This window comes from Trachinotus anak, unplaced genomic scaffold, assembly GCF_046630095.1.
Source record: "Trachinotus anak isolate AG129_WGS33_773 ecotype Australia unplaced genomic scaffold, CSIRO_AGI_Tana_v1 ptg000009l, whole genome shotgun sequence".
NCBI lineage: Eukaryota > Metazoa > Chordata > Actinopteri > Carangiformes > Carangidae > Trachinotus > Trachinotus anak.
Genome location: NW_027273860.1, coordinates 18,901,181 through 18,925,828, shown reverse-complemented (window position 1 = coordinate 18,925,828; position 24,648 = coordinate 18,901,181). Strand labels below are relative to the sequence as shown.

The following is a 24,648-nucleotide window of genomic DNA, read 5'->3' as shown; positions in this document are numbered from 1 at the left end:
CGTAGTAGAAGGCTTCGCTAAAACTTTATTCACACCTAATCTATGTGACCTTGCTGCTTGTTGGGGAATCCAGCAAAGCCCACACAAAGCAGCTTCCACTGAAATGTTACTTTGGGGTTTTTTCACAATTTTTCTCTTTCCTGCTGAAATACTGTAGAATATGTTGCAGGAACATTTTCAGTCATGCAGTTTTGCTTCATGTTGGGAAAATGTAATCACTACCTACTAACATCTTGGACTTCAAATGTCCTTTAGCAACGAAACATGCAAGAAATGTTTTGGATGCCATGTGAAATATCTATAAATGGACAGTGGTGGAAGAAGTACTCAGATTCTTTATTGAGGTAAAAGTGGTAATAATGTAAAAGTATTCCACTACATGTAGAGCCCAGCATTCAAAATCTTAAAAGTACAGCGGTATCATCATGTCCCACTGTTATATACATTGAGTAATCAGACCCATTCAGTTTTTTCACATTTTGTTATATTGCAGCCTTATGCTAGAATTAAAAATATATATATTTTTTCATCAATCTATACTCAATATCCTATAATGATGTAGTAAAAACTGAATTTTTAGGAATTTATTAAAAAGGAAAAACTAAAATATAATATATATATTATATAATATATATACTGTTTGCTACCCTTTGATACTAGAAATTTAGCTCAGATATACACATTTCTATACGGGGTCTCTCAGCTGACAGTGCATATCAGAGCAAAAACCAAGCCATGCCTGTCTACAGAGATCAGTAGGAGAGGTGACCAAGAGCCTGATGGTCACTCTGGCTGAGCTCCAGAGATCTTGTGTGGAGATAAGGGAGGCACTTGGGCTAAATTTCAAGTGTCATAGTTTTTTTTCCCTTTTTAATACATTTGCTTCATTATTATGGGGTATTAAGTGTAGATTGATGAGAAAGTTTAAAATTTTAGTGTAAGGCTGCAAAATAAAAAAATGTGAAAAAATTGAATGGGTCTGAACATGTTCTGAATGCACTGTATATTACATAATTATTTACACAAATGTTTGAATAGCATTTTTATTTTAGTTAACAATAAATTCTTGGTCAATTTAACATTCAAAAACATCATTCTCATAAAGATATTTATTTCCTATAATCAGAATTATGAGAACTTAAATCTATTTTAGCTTTAAATCAACTTCTTTAAAAATTATCAGAAAGAGTGTCTGTTTATTGAAACATGAAAGTGAGGCAGGTAGTTGCATTAGAATGATAGAAAAGCTGATTTGTATTGAGTATAGCTTTAAATATTTGCACTGTTGTATTTTTATATACAACTTTTCCTGACAAAATAAATAAAACAAATGCCAAATTGCAGATGGATATACTTGGTAAGAAGGGCATTTTTTTCACTGACCAGTTCATCACATTTTAGAAAGTAATCAGATTTTTAATCAGATCAGTTTTGTATGAATATTTCTTGCAAATTGCAGCATAAGCAGAGTCAAGTAATGAACTGTCAGATAAATGTATGAAGTACTTTATACTTAGTATAGTGTAATATAAGTATTATTGAGTGGAGACAAGTAGTATAAAAGTTTGAGTAAAGCTACTTTCAGCCATTGGCAACAAAGCTGGGAATACAAGACAGATGTGAAAGTGAAACATTTCAATAAGAAGATAGCAAAAGTTAGCATAGTAAAGTGAGCATGTTAGCATGCTGATGTTAGCATTTGACTGAAAGAGAAGCTAGCAAGGCTGTAGACCTTTGATCTAAAACACAACTGTCTCACAACATGAGACCTACAGTCCCCTACCAGAGTCTACATGGGTGTATTAAATGCAGAGGTCGTGCTGTACATTCGGCTGGGTCTGATTTCTATATTTATTTGTACTGTTAAGAGAGAGACAGGCAGCCAGAGCACGAACGGGGAACTTAAGTGTCCCCCACCCACTCATCTGTCACCATGAAACCATGTTCCCTAACTAACTCAAATGCATTCTGTTCTTTCCATTAAAACTCATCAGTGATCTTCTGTATTATCTGTGTCAAATATCAAATCTTTGCAAATGAACTCTGAGTCGGAAATCATGAGAGGATTCAAGAAAAAAGCCCCTTGCTATTTGATATTTGTAGGTGAATGTTTTTTAGTCATTGCCCATGTTTTAGTTAAAAAATGACCATCCAAGGATCATCACTGATACACTGAATGTTTTAACATCAATCTCCCCCAGTTGTGAAGTGGCAAATCCAAAATGTATAATCAATTTCAATTACTGAGTAATGATATATCACAGACAACATGATTTTCAGATTATTGCTCTTTTATTGCATAATGACTAATACATTTTCAAACTCTGGGCAGTTTCAAAAAAACAAATCAGACAGCACATGCATTCCGCAGAAACGTAATTTGTATAGCATAATGATGCTTTTAATATTCCACAGGAATAAACAAGAGGAAGTCCATAATGAACTACATATGACACATACATCTACATATGCGTAGTGCACACATTCTTTTAACAGATAGCTTACAAGTTCACAATTTTAGTGATAGAATAACTTATTTTTGAAGACTATAAGAGATCATTTCATGGAAAAAAACAGAATACATTTAATTTATTCCTGTGTTAATTACCACACTGAAATAAAGCATGTACAGACATCCCACAAGGAAGTCCAGGAAATTATACCAATAGCTAATGCTAATTTATTCACAATGGATCTCATTAAACCACTGTCCTGCAGTGTTGTCCATTTCAGGCTGAGCTGGTTCCATTAATTTCAAGTCATCTTGACTCCTGTAAACATGTTCAGTTTGTCGATGAGCCATGTCGCCTGCAGCTCCACTCCTGTTTGAACTATTTGTCCGTCCTTAACAGTGAGGAGTGAGTCAGACTGTCAAAGAAGGTTGAAGGTAATTTATCACTTAGCTTCAACAACAGTTCAGCCACAAAAATGATGAGTTGTGGTCCGGTGTTAGCCATATTCTGAGGTGGGGGGCCCTGTGACCAGTTTACAGTAACCTGACAAGGCCCCCAAGTCAATGTACAAGGAGCCCTTTCTTCTCATGTGGCCAGAGTCCTCAGAGTACAGAGACGATTCTGCAGAAGAAAAACAGTAGAAAATGTAGTGTGAGCATATTTAGTGCTCAGTATTCATGCTTGGAAACAATTCCAATCATGTGTTTTTGCTGGTGGCAATGTATCCATAAATGTCTATCAGCATCTAAGGTCCTTACCCTGTGTGGTGTCTGGGTGCTGGCTCTGTTGCCGTAGTATGGTGTGTGTGGCCTCCTCTAGCGCTGAGTCAAGGCTCCAGCAACGTGGCTGATCCTCCTTTGGTGGGTTGATGGCCTCATGCTTCAGCAGTTTGGATGCAGAGCTCCGTAGAGCAGGGTTCTTCTCGAGGGCCTGCTCCAAGAAGGAGCGCATGACCAGGCTGCAGTCCTCTGCTATGTCCTCCAGAGGGGGTGCCTGCTTGTGTATCTGTTGGGAGACAGATGAGGCCAAATTGGTGTGAGAAAACAGCAGCATGAAAGGAAAAAAACAAAAGTTACAAAGGCGGTGGAGGCTTCCAAATAACAAAAACAACTGGTCACAAAGAACTCCTCCTGCAGCTGTGACCCAGTTTTCTTTTTTGAGTGTCACTGTGAGTAGTAGCTTGTAAATCAAGTTTGATTATGGTAAAAAGGAACAAGGAAAAATTGCAAAGCTCAGTCTGCAGACGTGACAACTATGTAACATTACTTCTCCATGACAGCAGTTTCACAAGGAAGTGAGTAACTGTTTCAAATTAACAGAGCTGATAACCATCAAAAACAGAAACAGGACTTCTTGAAAGCACATGTAATGGAAAACCTTTAAAAGAAAGAAGTAGTGACTGACTAAACAGGCCATGGGTCACAGTGTGAAGAGTCACGTTAAACCTTTTTTATCTCATGATAATCTAGACTGTGGAAGACCTGAATAAGGTCATGGAAAAATGAGTCACTTTTTGAAATGCAGCGAGATACATGATTCTGTCTCCTGGCACATCCAGTAAATAATACATACGACTGCTGTTCTAGTAGTGCTATGCAGGTGTAGTGCTCATTGCAAATCTAGCCAAGCTGTTAAATTGATAAAAGCTGGCATCCTGAACTTGCTTTTGATACTTAGCAGTTGTGGTGAAGTATGTGGAAATTGGCTAGAGGGTGGCGTCAGGGAAAAAGTCAGAAGGAAATGTCAAATACTCTGCTGCAAATAGAAATTGTTCAGGTCATGCGCCTCTACCCTTGAATAAGTCTTCAAAGGCATATCCGTCTTTAACCTCAAAACACACCCCTTGATTTTATATGTCCAGTTATTAAAGGAAAAGTTTTTTTAATGTATTATTATGATTGAAGTCAATGTATCAATTTAGCATGTTAGCAAACCAACGACTTACTGTAAAAATAAAACACTACATGTGATCATTTTAGAGAAGTATATTGAAGCTTTGCATCCTCATCAGTGGGCCTCACCCTCTGGGGACCATCAATGTTTACCACATTTCTTTACAATCTAGAGCAGCAGATAATGATTATTTTCACAGTCAATTATATTAATCAACTATCTGTTGCAGCTCTGTTGCAATTCATACAGTAGTTGCAGAGTTAGAGCAATAAACTATGCATAGATCCATGCTGTTAGCATGGCTAATAAAAATGTAGAGTACTTACAATGTAGAGGTATGATGGGTAGGCAGTGCGCGGGTATCTGCGGACCCATGGAGGGCTACCAGTCTGCATGTGAATGATGGTGGTTCCCAGGCTGTAGATGTCTGTCTTGGTGTTATGACCTCGACACAGAACTAGCTCCGGACTCATATACATCTAAATGAAAGAAGGATTACATGAATGAGATGTATTGCATAATGCTGCATAATGGCAGGAGAAAGTGTGAAAGTGGTTTATATGTTTGTTGGTTTCCAATTCAGTGGGGTACAACAAACAGGAAACGGCCTCTTGCACTAAAAAAGTGACCTTTAAAAAGTAAAAAGTGTAAAAGGTACAAAGTGACCTTTACACCCATGTTTTGTTTGTCAAGGTGAGGGTAATGCAGAAGTGTGCTGGCCTTTGGAGTGTGAAAAACAAACAGACAACCATAGTTCATCTCTCTCTCTCTCTCTCTCTCTCTCTCTGTCTCTCTCTGCTGGAAATTCCAGGCTGGTCTCTCACGTTAATGTAAGCCTGAGCAGCCCAGTGTAGTGGCTCTGTCTGTCTACTTATTATTATCACTGGGTGTCTGCCCAGGGACTTTCCACAAGCCAGGCCATGAGAGGCCCAGGGTGCATATACAAAAAATTTTATGGACTGGCATACAAACAGGTAAAAAACATGGAAAACTGGGAAAATATGTGATGGTATAAAAGACTTGTGAGAAATCTCTTGGGTTAGCCCAAACTTTCCCAAGTGCTAATTAAAACATATGCACCGAGAACGCCAAGCATAAGCAGACTATTATTAGCATCACTGAAGTCAGTGAGTGCACTCACTGCTCTGGTGCCAGTTACTGAATTTCTATAATCATTTGGGAAAAGAGAGAGAGACAAGTGCTGACAAGTCTCAGACTACTTTGTCAAAATCCCTGCGTCATGAGTCATTAGTCAAGGAGACTGCTGCCTTTTCTAGTAAACACGCACACACAAATACAGAGATAGACAAACAAGTATCGATTGGAGTAAGCAATTTATCCCTTACAGACGTACACCTGCAGCCTGTAAGACTTTATCAGATCTCTGGCTTATTTTCTCACCTCTGTTCCTCTCAGGTCACGAGGAATATAAATATCATCTGTCATCTGCACCGTTAGGCCAAAGTCCACCAGCACTGCTTTGTCTGACATCAGGACAATGTTGCTGGCTGAAAAAAAGAAAAAAGAGAAGTTGTGATTTTCAGATGTTGCAGAGACACCATCTGTTAAAAGGAGCTGTTGTGTACAGTGTTTTCAGTGTTAATGCTTCACTATGCAGGCTGGCATTTGAGGTAATAAGCATTAATTTGTGGCTTGCGCTGTGTTTTCTTTGATTTCAACTGAGACAAGGCCACTGGGGCCTTCCTTGAAAAGGTCAAGTCTAGCAAAGGAATTTGACAGATAATTTGAGGGCAAGCCTTTTGTGAAAAGGCTCATCCTCATGCTTAAAATCCTCACTGAGGCCTAATTACATATTTTTATCGCAGGCAGGAAACAGTAACAACCATAGCAACATGTCAGAAGGCCAGACCGGCCGTTGTCGTAAGTCACTTGCCACTCTGGACCCTACATTTAACCCTGAGAGCATGAGAAGTGGGCTGGAATTTCCAGACAGCAAACAGTTTTGAGGACACGCGGATGACAAATGGTTGTGGAGAATGCTTTGATCACAGCAACGCCATTGTGGTCCAACTACCTCGTATCAAACCTCAACTGAGCCCCACTCACTGTCTCAGTCTCAGTCAGAGTTACTTGGCTGCCTTTACACATTTCCTAAAAATGCATTAGTCAACCATACAGAGCAGGAAATGTATAGAAAATTCTGTCAGTCAGAGTGTGTAAGATTGTCAGTGTGAGATTTCTGTGGTCTTTTTGGTTTGTGGCTGTCTGTACTGATTCACCTTAAACCTGCCTGGTACCCAGAATTATGAATAAGAGCTGCCTCTGTCCGTGGCTTTGACTTTCACGTAAAGAGGGAAATCTTAGATAACTTGCTTAGCACAGTACAGCACAAACATTTTTTTTTTTAAATTTTGTTCTTACGTTTGATGTCGTGGTGGATGACATTATGAGAGTGCAGGTACTCCAGGCCCCGCAGGACTTGCTTGGTCACCCAGATGATCTCGAACTCCCTCATGGGGCCACAGCTGTCCACCTTCTCCAGGACTGAGCCGCCCTCTCCAGCCTCCATGAACAGATGAACGCTCTGGTCCCAGAGCAGAGCGCCGTAGAGCTCGGCGATGTTCTCGTGTCGGAACCGGGCCTGGAACTCCACGTCTGCCGCTTTGAAGTTCTCCATGGGGATCTGTGAGGGTGAAGATGAGATGTGAATAAACTCATCATTACAAACTATCACCGTGGTTCTATTCAAAAGGAGTAGTTCACCAATTTTTTGCACAGAGCTAAGCTAGCTTGTTACCCCTTCAAGTCTTTGGGCCCACCTATACTAACATCCTCTGGCTATAGCTTTATATTTAGCATACAGACAGGAGCATACAGGTAGCAAAATCTGGCTATCAGCACCTCTAAACATCACTAATTAACATGTTATATCTGGTCTGTTTTTTCCATACACAAACAGAAATGCAGCAACAACAATTTGTGGTTTTAGGGGTGGCTGATGGGACAAAGCCAGGCTAGGATCGGATTCATGTAACTCTTGGCAAGAAAGCGAACAAGCCTGTTTCTTACTAAACTAATTAAAGCATTTTTGTTACACAATTTTTCAGTGAAAATTAATTGTTGATGCTGTTTTCTGAAGATGTCTGCTGATATGCAGGAAATTGGTTGTAACTCAGATACCAAGCACATACTGTAAACTAAGCCTCCTTCATTGTACTGGTAACAGTGTGTACAATACACTGTGTCAACATAGCATTCTGATGATTGCACCAGACCAGGTAGGAAAGTACTCCTTCCTTGTGTGCCAATAGCTTCCATGTAGGGAAAAAATAAACACATTTTATCTAAATTTAACCTCAAACATCCCGAGGAGTTGAGGGAATTACTGTTAAATTTCCATTCTTGCATTCATCTTGGCCCTTTTGTTACAAAAAAAACAGTTCTTCTTTTAAGTGCACTCTTCCTCTTTTACTTAATGAAAAGATATACCAAATGTCATGTTGACATCAGGACAAACACAGCAATAGTTGCTCTGTGAACACACAGTACTTGGCAGGTAAAATGTTTGGCACCTATAGCCATAGTTTCGAGAAGTCAACATAGCACGGATTCCAGGCATTGCCCAGCAGCACTCACCAGTTTACAAGCCATTCTCTTCCTGGTGGTAATGTCCTGAGCCAAGTGGACTTTCCCAAATGAGCCCTTGGGCACGAGGCCAGAGCCGGGATTCTTGTAGGTCAGCTTCCATGGAAACAGGAGCACATCCATGTTGATCTGGTAGCGGCCTTTTTTAACAGCCATTTCCTTCTGCAATGAAAGATCAGTTAACAAATACAAGTTTTTCTTGGTTCATGATATCAAAATGTAGACACAGTAATAGACCAATTGTCATGCACACAAACATTCAGTCTTGGTATGGAGTCATGGTTAAAGGACAAAAAGAAAAATTGATTCCCACCTTATTCAGCAGGACTCCCATCTCCTGAGGCAGGTGCTGCAGGGCTGCTGCCTGCATGTTAGAGAGCAGGTTGACAAAGGACAGGAGGTCTGTCACCGTCCCATACCGAACACTGCCAACCCCATCAGAATAGTCCTTCTGCTCACTCCCCGAGCCCACAGAGTCCCCTGCCTCCTCGTTCTCATCCATCTCCTCCTGGGAGAGACCTTCCTCTTCGAACAAGCCTCCTTCTTCTGCCTCCTCTTCCTCAAGCTGATACAGAGTCTCTGCAGCGTTGATGATGTCCTCTATGTTCATGTGAGCCAACAGCAGTTCTATCCCGTTATCATATTTGTAATCCATCTTGATGCTTGACTTGTCCTGCTTAATCTAAAATGAAATATCAGGAGTTAGCTTATGGACATTTTTTCTGTTTAGCTCAGACTGCATGAAATCCCACCAGTCATCAGCCAGTTGATGACTTTAGAAAGTTCATCTGGGGCAGAGGATGCATACTGATACTACACTGAAGCATGAAGCTTCGCTTCAGCTGGCTGGATATGCAGCTGGGAGGGGCTTAGACAACTGTTTTCCTAGCAAATGAGGGAGTTTCACAGAAATGCTGGGAAGCCCCTCGGGAAAGCTTGGATCTTATTTTACATTTATAAAGTACCCACAATGCTGATCATCTATTTATAACAAATAACAGATAAAAAAAGCTCATTAATGCTCTTAAATGGTCTTTGAATAAGAATCTAGCTCATAAATTGCTTCATGCAAATCAAATACATTTGCAAATTATTTTTTAGACAGAGGGATTTCCCACCCCACCAAACCCAATGCTAAAACTGAACAAATAAGCCACTGTGGTAGATTTCTTTAGCAGAACCTTAAAGAATACCTTCTACTCGAAAACGATAACGACAGCGTGAATTCGGGATGTTCTACAGATATTACAACCAATCTCTAAAATATTTAGCTGCCATTTTTGATATCAGCAGATAATACAGATTATTTTGTACAACATCTGGTGAGATGTAGTAAAGACAAAACACAGTACTTGCCATGATCTTAGCGTCAGAAGCTTAAGCTCGTCTCTCCATTGTGTATCTCCGGCATCCAAAAGCGACTGACAGAGAAAGACTTCGGACGGTGTTTAGAAGGAAGTAAACACAGGAAGTGCAGCCGGTCGGAGCGTAGGTGGAGACAGCAGCCTTTAATGTCATGTTTAGTAGGTTTCGTTTTCCTTTTATTGTGTTTTGTCAGATGGAAAACAAATTTCACGTGTCTTGTGTGCTGAAACACAGGGCAACACCTTCCGAAGAAATGTTGGGTATTTTCGTGCGGGAAAAAAAAAACGTGTTTTGATGCTTTTTGTAAGAGAAACACTTGATATAAGTCACTAAAAAGGCAGGGGATCATGTCACAGACTCAAATCTTAACTAAATACATGAATAAGCTATTGGACAATTTGAAATCCCATAGGCATTAATAAAATATATATGATCTTTATTTATCGTAAAACGAACATATTGGAGACATTTAAGGTAATTAGACATAAAATAAGTCACATAGGAAATCAGGTTAGTTACGACTTTATCATAGCTACACAGTGAAAGTATGAACAACCATCCATGCAAATATATTTATTAATAATTAATAATTAATTTTAGTGGCAAAATGAGTCCGACTGTATCTAAAAACATGTTTTTCTGTGTATGCAGTCAGTGGCAGGATATGGTAACAGAGCCACGCGCATGCGCCCTTTCGTTTCTTCCATATAGCAATGGCGTCCTCCTTAACAGTGTGCAGGTTACATATGAGGGGACGGAGCTGGCTGGTTCAGTGCTTACAGAAGGTCGAGACATGTCTTCACAGAGGTGTTGGAACAAACACTGTTCCTGCGCAAGCTGAGGCGACTCGAAAAGACGAGAGTGGTTAGTATATCAGTCTGTCAAACAAGCAGTGCTCACCTCCATGCTAGCTCTGGTGTATACCGATGTCTGCTGAAGAGTAACCGCCATTCCAAACTTCATTCAGAAATCTGTATGTTTTGGTTAGACTTCTCTCACTTCTAAAAAGCGCAACTTATTTCTTAGAAAATTATAAACATAAGAAATCATTAGGGTGTCGGTAAATGTCGGTATTGTGTTTGTCTGCAGGGGAGTTGCAGGTCAGTCAAGTCTTCTTTAGAAGTGTTTTTTTTCTGTCATTCAAAGATCCTGTCCTTGTGGATTATATGTATGCCGAATTAAAGAGTTATTTGTAGAAGTTCGTAAGACTTTTTAATGTGACACATGGGATTCTTGTATGTGATTTGTGGTATGCATACATTTGCCTGTTAACAGTGACACATACTGTAAAGTTGTCAGTTTTTCTTTGAAGTTTGGCGTTGCATTCTGTGGCTAATGAAGCTCACGCATTTATCATATAGTCTTCACCAGTCAATGTTGCAAAGACTGTCTGACAGTATGCTAACCACACAGGAATGAACAATGATAATAAATAAATGTATAAGACAAATGTAAAAGTTATTAATGTAAGTATGAATATTTTGCTCCACCTCGTCAGATGAAAAGGAAAAGGATGGACGCAAGTCATTATATGTTGTCCAGGCGGAGAGACAAGAACAAGCAGAGAGATCTGTCCTCATCAGCTGCCACTCCAGAACCAATGAGAAAAAATTCCTCAAGTATTTATCAAGACACGGAGATATCAAGAAACACTTCTTTTACGAAAGTTATGTAAGTGTCTGATCATTTTTTCCAACACAAATTACACTGTCATGCTATGACTTGGCTGGATGATGAAATGGTGATAATACTGGTGTTATCCTCCAGGGAATCTATGCTGTAGTGGAGTTTGCCAACCAGGACAGTGTTGCCTCCTTACTTGAAGAAGCCGCCATCCCCAGCGACAGCCATGACTCCATGGTGCCTTTTAAATCGAGACTGCTGTCACTGAGGAACGTCAGCTCAGTAGACTCACCAAACCAGCAGTCAGGCTATCAGTGCCAACCACAAACCACAACTCCCATCAATGAGCTCATACAGAGACTGTCCAGAGAGGAGACTGTAAGTGGGGTATCATACCTAGGATTTCACTTTAGATTAAAGGATCAATCCAGTGATTTATACTCAATTTAAAAGACAAATACTGTGCATTCAAAAAGTATTCAGACCCCTTCGCTTTTCTGACATTTGGTTATATGTTGCAGCCTCATGGTAATTTTGTTTAAGTTCAGTTTTCCCCTGATCAACCTACACTTCATAATGACAAAGCAAAAGCTGAATTTTAGAATTTTTAAAACATTTATTGAAAAGAAAAAACTGAAATATCACATTGAGATAAGTGTTCGGACCTATTTCTCAGTACTTATTTGAAGCACTTTTTGGCAGTGATTACAGCCTTCAGTCTTTTTGGGTATGACAAAACAAGCTAGAGATGGAGACCGCCGATGGGCAGACATTTTCAGGTATCTCCAAAGATGTTTGATTGGGTTCAAGCCAGGGCTCTTGTTGATCCCTGTGGTCCTTAAGCCACTTGACATTGCCTTGGCTGTGGGTTTAGGGTCATTTACCTGTTGGAGGATGAACATTTGGCTCAGTCTGAAGTCCTGAGCACAGGTTTTCATCAAGGATAGCTTTACTCTTTTCTGTTCAGCTTTCCCTCAACTCTCCCTGTTCGTTTCATCAGACCAGAGCATCTGAGAGTCATTTTAGGTGCTTTTTTTTCTGCAAACTTTCTCTGAAGAGAGGCCTCAGTCTTCACTCTGACATAGTGACCAGGGATGGTCCTTCTGGAAGGATCTCACCCACATTACCTAGGCTCTTCTCTCTGATAGCTCAGTTTGGCGCGGGGGACCAGCTCTAAGAGAGTCCCAGTTGTTCCACACTTCTTCCATGTAAGAGTGATGGAGGCCACTGTGCTCTTGAGAACTGTCAATACAGCAGAAATGTTTTTGTATCCTTCCCCAGATTTGAGCCTCGACACAATCCTGTCTCTGAGCTCTGCAGGCAGGCCTTTCCTCCTCATGACTTGATATCTGAGATCTGATATATATTATCAGCTGTGAGACCTTATATAGTCAGGCGTGCGTCTTTCCAAATCATGTCTAATCAACTGAATTTACCACAGGTGGACTCCAATCAAGGTGTAGAAACATCTCAAAGATGATCAAGAGAAATGGGGGGAACCTGAGCTAAATTACAAGTGTCATAGCAAAGTGTCTGAATACTTATGTCAGTGTTACTTTTAAGTTTTCACTTTTTGTCTAAAAGTCTGTTTTCACTTGTCATTGTAGGATATTCAGTGTAGGTTGATGCGGAAAAAAATGAATTTTAACAATTTTAGCTTAAGGCTGCAACATAACATAAATGTTCAAATAGTGAAGAGGTCTGAACACTTGGTGAATGCACTTCACATGTGGGGCTGCATTTAAATAGATGCCCTAAGGTATAAAAGATAAGCTGCACGCCTCAAGGATTTGCTTGTCTCCTTATTTCCCCTCAGATCGACCAGCAGATAACCTCCCTGACAGAAGCCTATCAGCTCACAGAGGAGAACAGCAGGCTGCGTTTTCTGGTCTGCTCTCTGCTCAAGGACATTGCAGCTGCTTATTTCCCAGAATGCACCATTAAGCCATTTGGCTCGTCAGTGAACGGTTTCGGGAAGCTGGGCTCTGACCTGGACATGTTTCTGGACCTGGATGGCATAAGTGGAAGGAATGTAAAGATGGTAAGAATGGGGGATCCATTAGTGGGTTGGTTTAGTCACCTGTAGACAGAGGAGCATTATATTAGAAAAGCCAGACAAAATATTATCTTTTCACAATTGATCAGACAGTTAATATTCATTAAATCTTGCAAAGAGGCAACCCATCAACTACAAAAATATGTAAGCTTTTTGGTATACTACTGTTTTTGACCACACCAAGTTGCACAAAGCAAATGCTACCATTTGAGTTTAGTGAGCTCTGCAGAGCGAGAACACCACAGACATACATGACTGCTTTGCATCAATCATTTCTTTGAAGTTTGTACTTAAATACTCAGACATCATCTTGGATTTTCTTAGATTCAGTGACTGTTGCCTGTGATTAGTTAATGACAGTAGCAGTGCAAAATATTTTGAAATTGCCAAAATCAATTGTAATCTGGGTAAAATAAGATAATAATTAGTGTCAGTGTTGCTGTGCTCCCAGTTCACTGACTTTATTTCCTTCCTGTTAGTAAGATGACGCACAGCAAAAAGACACTCACAGTAAGAAGGAACAGGTGAATGGTAACACATGTTTTTAATTAAAAAACATCAATCACAAATATATTTATATAGCACAGTTCATGAAATATAAAGATTAAAATACTAATAAAACACAGGATTTATGTCAATAATTAAGAGATAAAATTAAATACAATTAATTAATAATACCTATACTACTAATAATAATATCTTAATTTATATGGCACTTTTCTTAACAAAGTAACAAGGTGGTAGGAGAAAGTGTTAAAAGGGCATCTCAATAATCGACACAGGGATGAGTTTTTGTACATCATCATCATCATCATCAGCTTTTGAAAGCAGTATATACATTTATAAATTTGTATACATGTCTTTTAAATTGTTGTTAACATACTATAATGTAGTTGTAAGCAGATAGTGTAATTAATACATTTTCAGTAACTATATATAATAATATAACTGTAATAATAATATAAAAAATATACATGAATAATATCAAATGTCCTCATAGGAGGATGTATGATAGTTTACCTATAGTGAACATTATGTTATGAAGCATTTAATAAATGTTTTTATAGTGCTTATAAATGTATAAAATAAAATGAGGGGTTGAAGTCAAGTATTACCTGAATAATACACTTCCTTATACTTATAATGTATCTGGATCATAAGTGATTTGTTTTTATGGCTGTATAGTTGAGTGTTTTGCCGTCTCATGTAGAGCTTAAGCAGTTAATCATTTTCTCAGTGTTCAGTGTCTGTGGACAAGACACTGAATCCCAAATTGCTCTTGATGCTCAAAATGTTGTATAAATTCAGTGATTTAACATTTAATTAATTAATCTGCAACTACTTTATAATCAAATGATATTTAAAGTCATATTTCAGACAAACATTAATTGTTCAGTTTCTTAACTGAGTCAACTTCATGCTTTTCTGTTTCATATCATTCTAAACTGAATATGTTTAGGTTTTGGACTTTTCAGACAAAACAAGACATTTGAAGATGCCATCTTGGGCTTTTGGAAATTCTGACAGGATTTAAAAATATATATATTTTTAGATATATTCAAACCAAATATTAACTGATTAATCAAGAAAATAATCTGCAGATTAATTGGTAATGAAAATAATTGTTAGAGCGTCATCAGTTGTACTGTCTTAAGCTTTTTCTGAATTATTGAGGTGCAGTAGTTCATGTAGCAGACCCAGGGTCAGAATCCCTGCTGATGTGTCCTTGACCAGGTCAAGTCGATGCTGCTCTGTAGATGACCGTGACTTTTGACCTCTGTGTGGAAGAAGACAGTCAACAGCTGTGTCCGAAATCACTCCCTCATTTGCTCATGCATTGTGTCCCATAGTATTATAGTAATCAATAAATTTAGATTTGAAACGATTATGAATAAATAACATGATGAGTTATGACTGAAATGTGCTGTTTCAATGTAACTTAAATTATCCATCAAAGGCAAAGCATGTCATTTTGTAAAAACTGTGTTGGTGCTATAGACACTACTGAGGGAACAATATAGTGCATAAATACTGTAATGTAATACAGTGCGCTAGGCAACAAGAGGAGAGTGTTTTAGGGTCATTAAACATCTCTAAACTCTGTTTTTAGCCAAAATCAGGTCCGTTGCTTGAGTACCAGATGAAGAGGGCCAACTCGGAGCGTGCTGTCACCCAGAGCATCCTGTCCGTCATCGGGAAGTGTGTGGACCAATTTGGGCCGGGGTGCATCGGCGTGCAGAAGATTCTCAACGCCCGATGCCCCCTGGTCCGCTTTTCCCACCAGCCCTCTGGCTTTCAGTGTGACCTCACAACCAACAATAGGTATTCACTCTTTCACCTCTTCACCACAGCAAAACAGGATGAAAGATTCTTTCACGAGATTCTGGTGTTGCAAGGTTTTAGTAACATATTGATCAGTTTCACGCAGTTTGACTGTCATGTCTCGAAATGTCAGTTGGTCATAGGTCTCTTGCTTCACAGAAACTACTTTTTAAATTGTTGAATATTGTTTTGGCCCCACTGGCGTTTCAAAAGCCCCAAACAGAAACCAAACTCTGGCAGGACATGTTGCAATCATTGCATGCCTACCACAATGAAACTGAGCAGCAGGGCCAACGAGGGGGCTTGTTTGTGTTTCACTTCTTTCTTTCCGTCCATAAAGAAATTGCGGTCTGGGCTGATGGCAACACAAATAACGCAAACACCTGCTAACGTACAGAAAACCACGGCAGTTTCTAAGGAAATGGAGTTGAACCACCCGCTGTGGGTGGATGTGAGGGGGACTTTTCTTATATCGTACTCTGAGATCTTTGAAGCGCAGCACTTTCCTGCGTGAGGTGTGTGTGTGTGAGAGGAAAGAGAAAACCAACAGCAGCAGTGACTAAGTCAGTCAGTAGCAAACTGAAGGCTGCTCTCTACTGGTGGTTTTGGTTTGACTTGAAGTTTTAATTTCACTGAACACTGACAGTCAACATAATACAGTATCTCATTCTCTGAACTGCGGAAACTTCATAGACACACATGTATACATTTTAGCTTTGAACTATCTTATTCAGTCAGATGCTCACTGACTATAATAAGACTGTTTTAATCACATATGTAGGCACAGTGTTTAATGCAAGCTGCAGGTATTTTGTAACAAGCCTTCAATAGACATACAGTTGAAACCAGAAATTTACATACACTATATAAAAAGGCACATAACCTTTTTTTTTCTCACCATCTAACATTAAATCAGATTAAACTTTTCCTGTTTTTGGTCAATTAGGACTACCAAAATTATTTCTATTTGCTAAATGCCAGAATAATGAGAAGGATTTTTTCAAACAATGGTTATTACTTTCTTCAAAGTCAGAAGTTTACATACACTAAGATTACTATGCCTTTAAACAATTTGGGAAAGCCCAGATGATGATGTCATGTCTTTGGAAGCCTCTGATAGGTTTATTGACAACATTTGAGTTAATTAGAGGCACACCTGTGGATGTATTTTAAGGCACACCTGAAACACACTGCTTCTTTGTGTAACATCATGGGAAAATCAAAAGAAATCAGCCAAGATATCAGGAAGAGAATTGTGGACTTGCACAAGTCTGGTTCATCCTTGGGTGCAATTTCCAGATGCCTGAAGGTGCTACGTTCATCTGTTCAAACAATTATACGCAAGTATAAACACCATGGGAATGTCCAGCCATCATACCGCTCAGGAAGGAGACGGGTTCTGTGTCCCAGAGATGAACGTGCTTTGGTCCGAAATGTGCATATCAACCCATGAACAAAAGCAAAAGACCTTGTGAAGATGCTGGCTGAAGCTGGTAAGAGTGTGTCATTATCAACAGTGAAACGAGTCCTGTACCGACATGGGCTGAAAGGCCACTCTCCCAGGAAAAAGCCATTACTCCAAAAGAAACATAAAAAGCCAGATTACAGCTTGCAAATGCACACAGGGACAAAGATCGTTCGTCGTTACATTTGGAGGAAAAAGGGGGAAGCTTGCAAGCCTGAGAACACCATCCCAACTGTGAAATATGGGGTGGCAGCATCATGTTGTGGGGTTGTTTTGCTGCAGGAGGGACTGGTGCACTTCACAAAATAGATGGCATCGTGAGGAAAGAACATTATGTGGAAATACTGAAGCAACATCTCAAGACATCAGTCAGGAAGTTAAAGCTTGGGCGCAAATGGGTTTTGCAAATGGACAATGACCCTAAGCATACTGCCAAACTGGTTACAAAGTGGCTTAAGGATAACAAAGTCAATGTTTTGGAGTGGCCATAACAAAGCCCTGATCTCAATCCTATTGAAAATGTATGGGCAGAGCTGAAAAGGCATGTGCGAGCAAGGCGGCCTACAAACTTGGCTCAGTTACACCAGTTCTGTTAGGAGGAATGGGCCAAAATTCCTGCAAACTGTTGTGAGAAGCTTGTGGAAGCATATCCAAAACGTTTGACCCAAGTTATACTTCTGACTCTCAAGAAAGTAATAAAAAATTGTCTAAAAAATTATCTCTCTCATTATTCTGGCATTTAGCAAATAGAAATAATTTTGGTAATCCTAATTGTAATCCTCTGTAGTAGTATTAGTAGTTGTGGTAGTAGTAATTCTGTGTGTTCTCCTCAGGGTGGCGATGAAAAGCACAGAGCTGCTCTACCTGTACGGAGAGCTGGACCCTCGGGTGCGTTGCCTCGTGTTCACTGTGCGCTGCTGGGCCCGAGCTCACGGGGTCACCAGCAGCATCCCCGGAGCCTGGATCACCAACTTCTCCCTCACCGTCATGGTGCTGTTCTTCCTGCAGAGGAGGAGCCCTCCCATAATCCCCACACTGGACCACCTCAGGGACCTCGCAGGTACGGCACCACCTTTCACTCAGGAGATGTCCCGTCATTCCTTTCAGGCGCTGTAGTTATTCTCCCTCGAGGAGCTTTGTTTTGGTACATGATCAAGCTGTTCTTGCTTTTTCTACATCCTTAAAAGATGTGCAGGATGATTGGAGGCCTCTTTAATCTGTCCCTGACTTGAAAAAAACTGTAACTAACAGCAGCATTTTAGTGTCAGGTATGACCAAGCAGCCTAAAGAAGTGTGTCCTTCATCTTCAGCCTCAGAGCATCTGCAGTTGTTTCGTTTTCTTCCTACAATCCCAGTGCTTTTTATTTTGGCCATGCAGTTGACTTAAGGGTCTTTTATTACCATGTATGCATCTCTAATAAACATGGAACCAGTTATCCTGTGATAACGTACCCACCAACACACCAGTCTGGCTGTGAGTCCACTGCAGCGCCTCCATCACTCTCCCTCTCTCTCTGTCACCTTGGCTGCCTGATAATTGCCTTCCAAAAGCAACCTACCCTCCCCCTCCCCCTCCTCCTCCTCTGCCCCGTTTAGCAGAGACTATCACACAGAGTGCTTACAGGACAATAAAAGACCCATCACTCTGGGAAGGTCGATGACCCCTCCTCCTCCGGACGCACACATACACGCAAGCAGATATTTAAACAGCCGTGTAACACACAAACACACACACACACACCAACACCGGTCTCGTTGTGGTGAAGGAGACGAGTAACAAGGGCACCGCTGGGCACGTAAACCAGCCAAGCAAGGACACGATCCATGTACATGCCCCAGCTCTCTGTGTCTCTGTTTTCCTCTCCATGAGCGCACAGTCACCATCCATCGGTGTCTTGTTTATGGCCATCATCGGCGTGTAAAGGCAGTCATTTACCTTGTATCCCCGCTCTCGTCCCACAAGGTCCCGCGGACAAGAGCGTGATTGAGGGGAACGACTGCACGTTTGTCAGCGACTTCAGCAAGATCCAGCTCCACAGCAACACTGAAACACTAGGTGAGCACAGGAGTGTGGAGTCAGGGCTGCAGGGCTACAATTCAGTTTGACTGATAACAACATTTCTGGTAACAGGCCCTTCATGCTGATGTGACTTTTCTGTCCTTGTTTCAGAGCAACTGCTGTGTGGATTCTTTGAGTTCTACGCCACGTTTCCATTCACCAGGATGTCCATAAATATCAGAAAGGTATATATGATTATTTAAATCCTTATAGTCACATGGAACCACAAAATTTACCCACTGATGATATTTTACATTATCTGATTATTTAGCTGCAGGGATGACATATTTTTGTAGGCTAACCTCAATGTTAACATGACCCTGGTTCCCTCGAGAAAAAAAAAGCCAATGGGACATTTTGGATTACTGCAGAAAACAAGCTCTGTGTCAAACAACATTTCATAGTCCTGACACGATTTCCTCTGCAGGATAATCTAATGAACACCACTTTATGATTTTTGAAGCCTAAATACAATCACCAAAAGTAAAAAGCTAATGTTAGTCTGTAAACAAACATCACCACCACTAAACTTACGACTAGAAGTTTGATTTAGCTCTGACCTATTTTACAAAAGCCTTTGCTCTTACAAAGTTAGTAACAGTTTGTAAAAGTGTGCGTATAAACACAATGAGGCTGTAAAGGTGGACTGATGAGTAGATCTGTTTTCGGTTCCGCTGTGATGACGTTTAACATCCCTGACAAATTCTGTAGTCTCATTTAGACACTTGTTAGCTACCGGCCTCTTATAGGACACATAATAGCTTAAAGAAATCAGGACTCAAGTATTTACAGACCTATTTCTGTCATAGAATAAAATGTGAAAATGTCTTGAGCTTGTGTTAACCACAGACCTTATTTCAGCCATCTAACCAAAAACCCAGAGACTTTGGGATCAGGGAACTGGAAATAATAAAGTTCAACTATTTTCCAGGTTTTAGGGCTATAGCCTTCTTCTGTTAAGGGCAAGTTGATATAATTGCACCTCACAGACATTTATGTAAATGTTGGTCTCATGTCTTGAGTAAACGTCCAGACCACCTTTATACAACAGTCACAAAGGAAATCTTGCTCGGTCAGATCTAATAACATTTCTGAAACAGATCCAACATGACACAAATGTAAAGTGATCTGACTGCCATCAGATTAATGTAAAGGCTGCAGTGGAACAGGGTTAGGTAAGCACAGAGAAAAAATTAAACACACTTAGAGTTTGCTTTTTAATAGTACTGTACTTTGTCACTTAATTGTGATCGTCTTTGCACAGTGAACTGTTTCAAAATATGGAACACTACGGTGGTGCAGGCTAGTGAGGAAAGCCACAACAATAAAGAGGCCAACACTCATTTTCATTCTTTCCAACTTCACGGATGAATAAATAAATACCAAACCAAACAGTCCACATACAGCATGTGAGCAAATAGGAATTAAACAATAAAAATGAGATGACTCAGCATCATGTTGCTCAATGTTTGTGCACTGTCAGACATTGTAAAACAGAGAAGGGATTCCTGGCACAACTTGCCCAACTTCCAAAGTGCATAGAAAAGGTGGAAATGGTCAAGAAGAAGAGGTCAAATCTTGAGCAAAATTTCCTCTATAAAGAATAATTGTAAGACCAAATGATTTCTGCGCATGGTCTTCATTCACCCCAATCAATGTCACAAGCAGAAACAGGTTTAAATTGTTCTTTATATTAGACATCTTGGTGGCCATAATAAAACAAGTAGCAGAATGCCCTGATAAATGATTAAACTGATGAGAAGATGCATCTCATGTGTTGTGAGAGGCTCTGATGTGCATCCTTCACGCTCATGATGGTAACTGATGAAGGCAAAATAAGTTTTAAAGTCCATCACTGATGCACTCTGTGAGGGGACAGAAAACACCCTTCTGCCATCATATCTGTTCAACTCACACTGCTTCCTTTCACATGTCAGCTGCCTAATATGCAGGAAATGTGACTCCATAAATGGATGAAGCTGCAAGGGACATTAACCTAAAACACACTTATGTCTGAGCGACAAAAAGCCATCACTTTAACTAGGGCTGCACAGTTAATTGATATATAATCAAAAATCAGAATATTCAAAAATCAGTGTAATTTCCAAATCAATTTTTCAACGTTGTTGTGCATTGTTAGCACTATAGGTATTGTTGTGCCACAGAGATACCTTGGCAAAATCATATTCTCCACATGTAAGGGAACATGCTTCTTTGGTACAGGGCCCAGCAAAAATCACATCATCATTTATTTTTTTTTCAGTGAAAATGAAATACAAAAACAATCATTCCAACTGAAATCGTGACTCATCACAATCACAATATCTGCCAAAATAATTGCGATATGATTTTTTTTCTGCATATCATTCAGCCCTAATGTTAGCAGATGAAGCTAGCAATGTTACATATTCCATGTTACATTATAACAGGACAGCAGCTGCTGTTGTGACTGACACTAAATGGGATTTTATCCTCATGAATAGACCTAGATGGATGAATTTGTGTGTTACTATAGCCATATATGTTAGGGCCATAGGTAATGAGATGTCAGAGGTATGATTGTGATTATTTAGAATCAGTGCCCCCATAGTTTCGTTGTCCACCACTGACGAGGTCCAACTCAGTAAATGTCTTATTCACACCTCTTTAAAGGTCCCATATTGTATAAAGGTAGATGCCCATGTCTTTTTTATTATAAAGCAGGTCTAGGTTCTATATTAATACTGTAAAAGTATCAAAGCCTCAGTCCACAGAGAAATGCACACAGCCTGTATTCAGAAACTGAACCTTAAAACCAGCTGTCAGGACTTCTGTTGTGATGTCACAACAAAGCAGTCACCGCTCTCAGCCATGTCCACCTGTGTTTACCTGAAATCTGCTATATTTTTATTCACCTTTAGAGAACAGTCAGCGAATCAGAAGAGAGGCTGTAAACACTGGGAAGTTGTAAAATACAGGACCTTTAACACATTTAAGGTATCCTTAATTGTTTTTGTCTGAAAGGTCTTTTTTTGGTAACTCTCATGAGTCTATATCAGCCCCCTCATGAATCCAATATCTACCCAACTCTACTCACAAAACGGTCCGTCCAACACATCGGCTGTCCTGCTACTTGTATGGCTGATAACTTCACTCAGAAATCAAGCCACTGCATCACTGAAAAACCAGACCATAGATGAAAAGGCGTTCACAAAGAGCTCCAGCACAAACGGAAAGCCAGTTCAGCCTTCTTTCAACTTTTCCTCCCAGCATCAGAGCTGAGCTCCAGCAGAGAAATCTGTTGGTAATAAAGGCAGCGTTTGGTGGATAGTGTCTTCCCACACACACACACAGACGATAACTGTCCCTGTCATATGTGATTGATGCCAGCCCCACGGGTCATGGCGCCCAAGAGCTAAGATCCCAATTAGGAGCTCCATCATGCTAAGCATAAACAAATACATTATATATTTGTTCTATTTAAACCCATTTCCATCTATGTTTGTGCCTGTGAAATACTTACTACTATTACTACACAGGCACAATTTGTAGGCAGCGAAAGAGCATCCAGGGTCGATCTTTGAGTTTTTGTTTCTCTGCACATGTGACACCCATGGCCAGAGGTATAATTTTTTGGGTTGTCCGTCTGTATGTACGTACATCTGTCCCATTCTCATGAATGTGTTATCTCAGAAACACCTTGAGGGAATTCCTTCGGATTTGGAAAATATGTTCACTTTGACTCAAGGATGAACTGATTCGAATTTGGTGGTCAAAGGTCAAATGATACAATTCAACACAAATGTCTAACAGGATAATAAAATGATGAAGTAATGATTTTATATCCAAATTGTCAAAGGTCAACTTCGCTGTGACATCATAATGTTGTGCAAAAAAACTTCTGCACATTATTCAATGCTGTAACTCAGGAAGGAGTGATTGTGATCATATTTCCTGTAACTTGACTGGTTGGCAGGGGCATACAACTGTGAGGCGGTAATTCTAGTTATAAATAAATAAAATGCAGAGGATCAAGCCAAGTCTGTTTCCAAGTCTTGCTGTATCCCAAAGTTTATAAGAGAGGTAGTATTCAAGCCTAATTTTTCTTCTGTGGTCGTACAGGATAGTTAATTAACCTACCTCTTAAAATTTGTAACATTGAATAATATCCTATTAATCACCTATTACTTTTCCCTCTAGTAATTTATTTGATAAAGTAGGTTTTCATGCTATGGTGGCACAGTATATGAGTTGCGGGGGCTTTGCTGGGTCTTGGATTTTAATGAATTGATGTTGCTGGAAAAGAGAGACCCCGCAGCCTAATATATGAGACTAATATCAAGTCTGACACAGTGGAGGAAGCCTGCAGGTAGACTGTGGCCGTGACCCGTGCCTATAGGCTTTCACCGGTGGAGCAAGAGCCATAAATCTGCTTTACTGTGCTACAATTCTCCATTTCGCTCCACTCCTCTGATTGATGGTTTTATGTTGCTGTCCTCTGTCCCTCCCGTCCCCCTACTGCTCCGTCGCTTTATCCCTTCAGCTCCATTACTGTCAGGCTCTAGGCAGGATGCAGCATGCAAAGTACCATGGAAGGTTCTTGACTTTTCTCTGACCCATATATTGATGGTTCATTTGGTGGCCACAACTGCTAGACACAAGAATAGGCCATATCTGCTTCAACTGCTAACATGTTAGGTGTGTAGACCAGGTTTTCATATCAACCTAACTCCTTTTTTCATGCCCCTCCTAAATTCTTCTCCTTTTTGATGACTCTAGTCCAAATGTTTTCCAGAGCCATGTCCATGTCTCTCCCTCTGCCATCTGCTAGCCTGTGGTGAGGATGCCCCAAATAGAGCAGGGAAGAGCTAAAACCATGACCAATAAGATAGATGGACCATAACATACAGTACATACAGGCCTGCGCTTATGGCTGCTGCTCCTCACAGATATGTGTTACCAGCATTGTTCCCTTTCCCTCACTGTCCAGGGCAAAGAGCAGAACAAGCCGGAGGTGGCCCCGCTGCACATCCAGAACCCGTTCGAAACCTCTCTGAACGTCAGCAAGAACGTCAACACCGCCCAACTAGACCGCTTTGTAGCTTTGTGTCAGGAGAGCGCCTGGCTACTCCAACAGAATGGAACCAATACACCCACAGGTCTCAAGGGAGGCAACACTCCCACACCCTGGGGACTGGCTTCCCTCCTCCAGCCCTCACAGGTTGCAGGGATCAAAAGTCGCAAGAAAAGGAAACGGGAGCCTGCCAGTGAGAGGATTAAGAGCTTGTTAGAATCCTTAAAGAATAAAAATCAGCAAAAGACGAGCTAAGACTCTTTGAGAATCTCAGAAACACGCTCCATCTTGTCACTGTTTCTTCATCTAATGCACTGGTGTTCCTGTCTGATGTCTCATGAAGGATGCGAGGAAAGAGCAGGAGCATCTCCTGTAGTGGTCACATCTGCTGGACTGTAGTTCCCAAAATGAACACTTGAGGGTGTTACTGAGGCAGCATGTGCATATGTTTGGGACCTGATATAAGGGAGTGGTTACTGTGTACTTTACTGTAGACTTACCTACTCTGTTGTAATTAAAGGCAATACTGTGGAAACTGATGCAAGTCCTACCAGATGCAGAAGACTGTGGAGTCACATGTTCATTTTATTCCAAATGTGTGTAACATAGACTGACTATCAATGTATGTTTACACAAACAAAATCACTATGGATATTTTTTGTATATTGTTAATATTACAATATGGTACAAAATAATCAAGCTTTTATTTCAGACTGAAAACACTGCGGTTGGTGAAAATGGGGCCCCAAAACT

At 40.3% G+C, this 24,648-nt stretch overlaps 2 protein-coding genes across 3 annotated transcripts; one reads left to right on the top strand and one right to left on the bottom strand.

Moving 5' to 3' along the window:
- Window positions 1–2,273: 2,273 nt before the first annotated feature.
- map3k8 (mitogen-activated protein kinase kinase kinase 8) lies at window positions 2,274–9,437 on the bottom strand. Of its 2 annotated transcripts, none has more exons than XM_071485675.1 (8): window positions 9,309–9,437; window positions 8,266–8,634; window positions 7,944–8,114; window positions 6,729–6,990; window positions 5,748–5,854; window positions 4,673–4,825; window positions 3,212–3,458; window positions 2,274–3,074 (listed from the first exon to the last, which is right to left on the bottom strand). In XM_071485675.1, exons 1-8 carry the CDS (start codon window positions 9,309–9,311, stop codon window positions 2,950–2,952), a joined length of 1,437 nt encoding a protein of 478 aa, XP_071341776.1. In that variant the 5' UTR covers window positions 9,312–9,437; the 3' UTR covers window positions 2,274–2,949. The 2 variants fall into 2 exon arrangements, with proteins under 2 accessions (XP_071341776.1, XP_071341777.1); XM_071485676.1 differs by having other exon boundaries at window positions 2,802–3,074; window positions 7,944–8,111.
- Window positions 9,438–9,993: 556 nt separating this feature from the next.
- Window positions 9,994–24,434, top strand: mtpap (mitochondrial poly(A) polymerase). The gene is made up of 9 exons (XM_071485674.1): window positions 9,994–10,181; window positions 10,816–10,988; window positions 11,085–11,318; window positions 12,757–12,981; window positions 15,107–15,318; window positions 17,617–17,843; window positions 18,747–18,839; window positions 18,954–19,027; window positions 23,812–24,434. Exons 1-9 carry the CDS (start codon window positions 10,031–10,033, stop codon window positions 24,148–24,150), a joined length of 1,728 nt encoding a protein of 575 aa, XP_071341775.1. The 5' UTR covers window positions 9,994–10,030; the 3' UTR covers window positions 24,151–24,434.
- Window positions 24,435–24,648: the final 214 nt, after the last annotated feature.

Excerpts from the sequence above, each read along its gene's own strand:
- mtpap (XM_071485674.1), top strand. The coding sequence starts at position 10,031 with ATGGCGTCCTCCTTAACAGTGTGCAGGTTACATATGAGGGGACGGAGC. Across the intron at positions 12,982-15,106 it reads GTGGAAGGAATGTAAAGATG|CCAAAATCAGGTCCGTTGCT; the intron begins GTAAGAATGGGG and ends CTCTGTTTTTAG. Across the intron at positions 17,844-18,746 it reads CCACCTCAGGGACCTCGCAG|GTCCCGCGGACAAGAGCGTG; the intron begins GTACGGCACCAC and ends TCGTCCCACAAG.
- map3k8 (XM_071485675.1), bottom strand. Across the intron at positions 8,115-8,265 it reads TGGGAGTCCTGCTGAATAAG|AAGGAAATGGCTGTTAAAAA; the intron begins GTGGGAATCAAT and ends CTTTCATTGCAG. Across the intron at positions 3,075-3,211 it reads GCACCCAGACACCACACAGG|AATCGTCTCTGTACTCTGAG; the intron begins GTAAGGACCTTA and ends TTTCTTCTGCAG.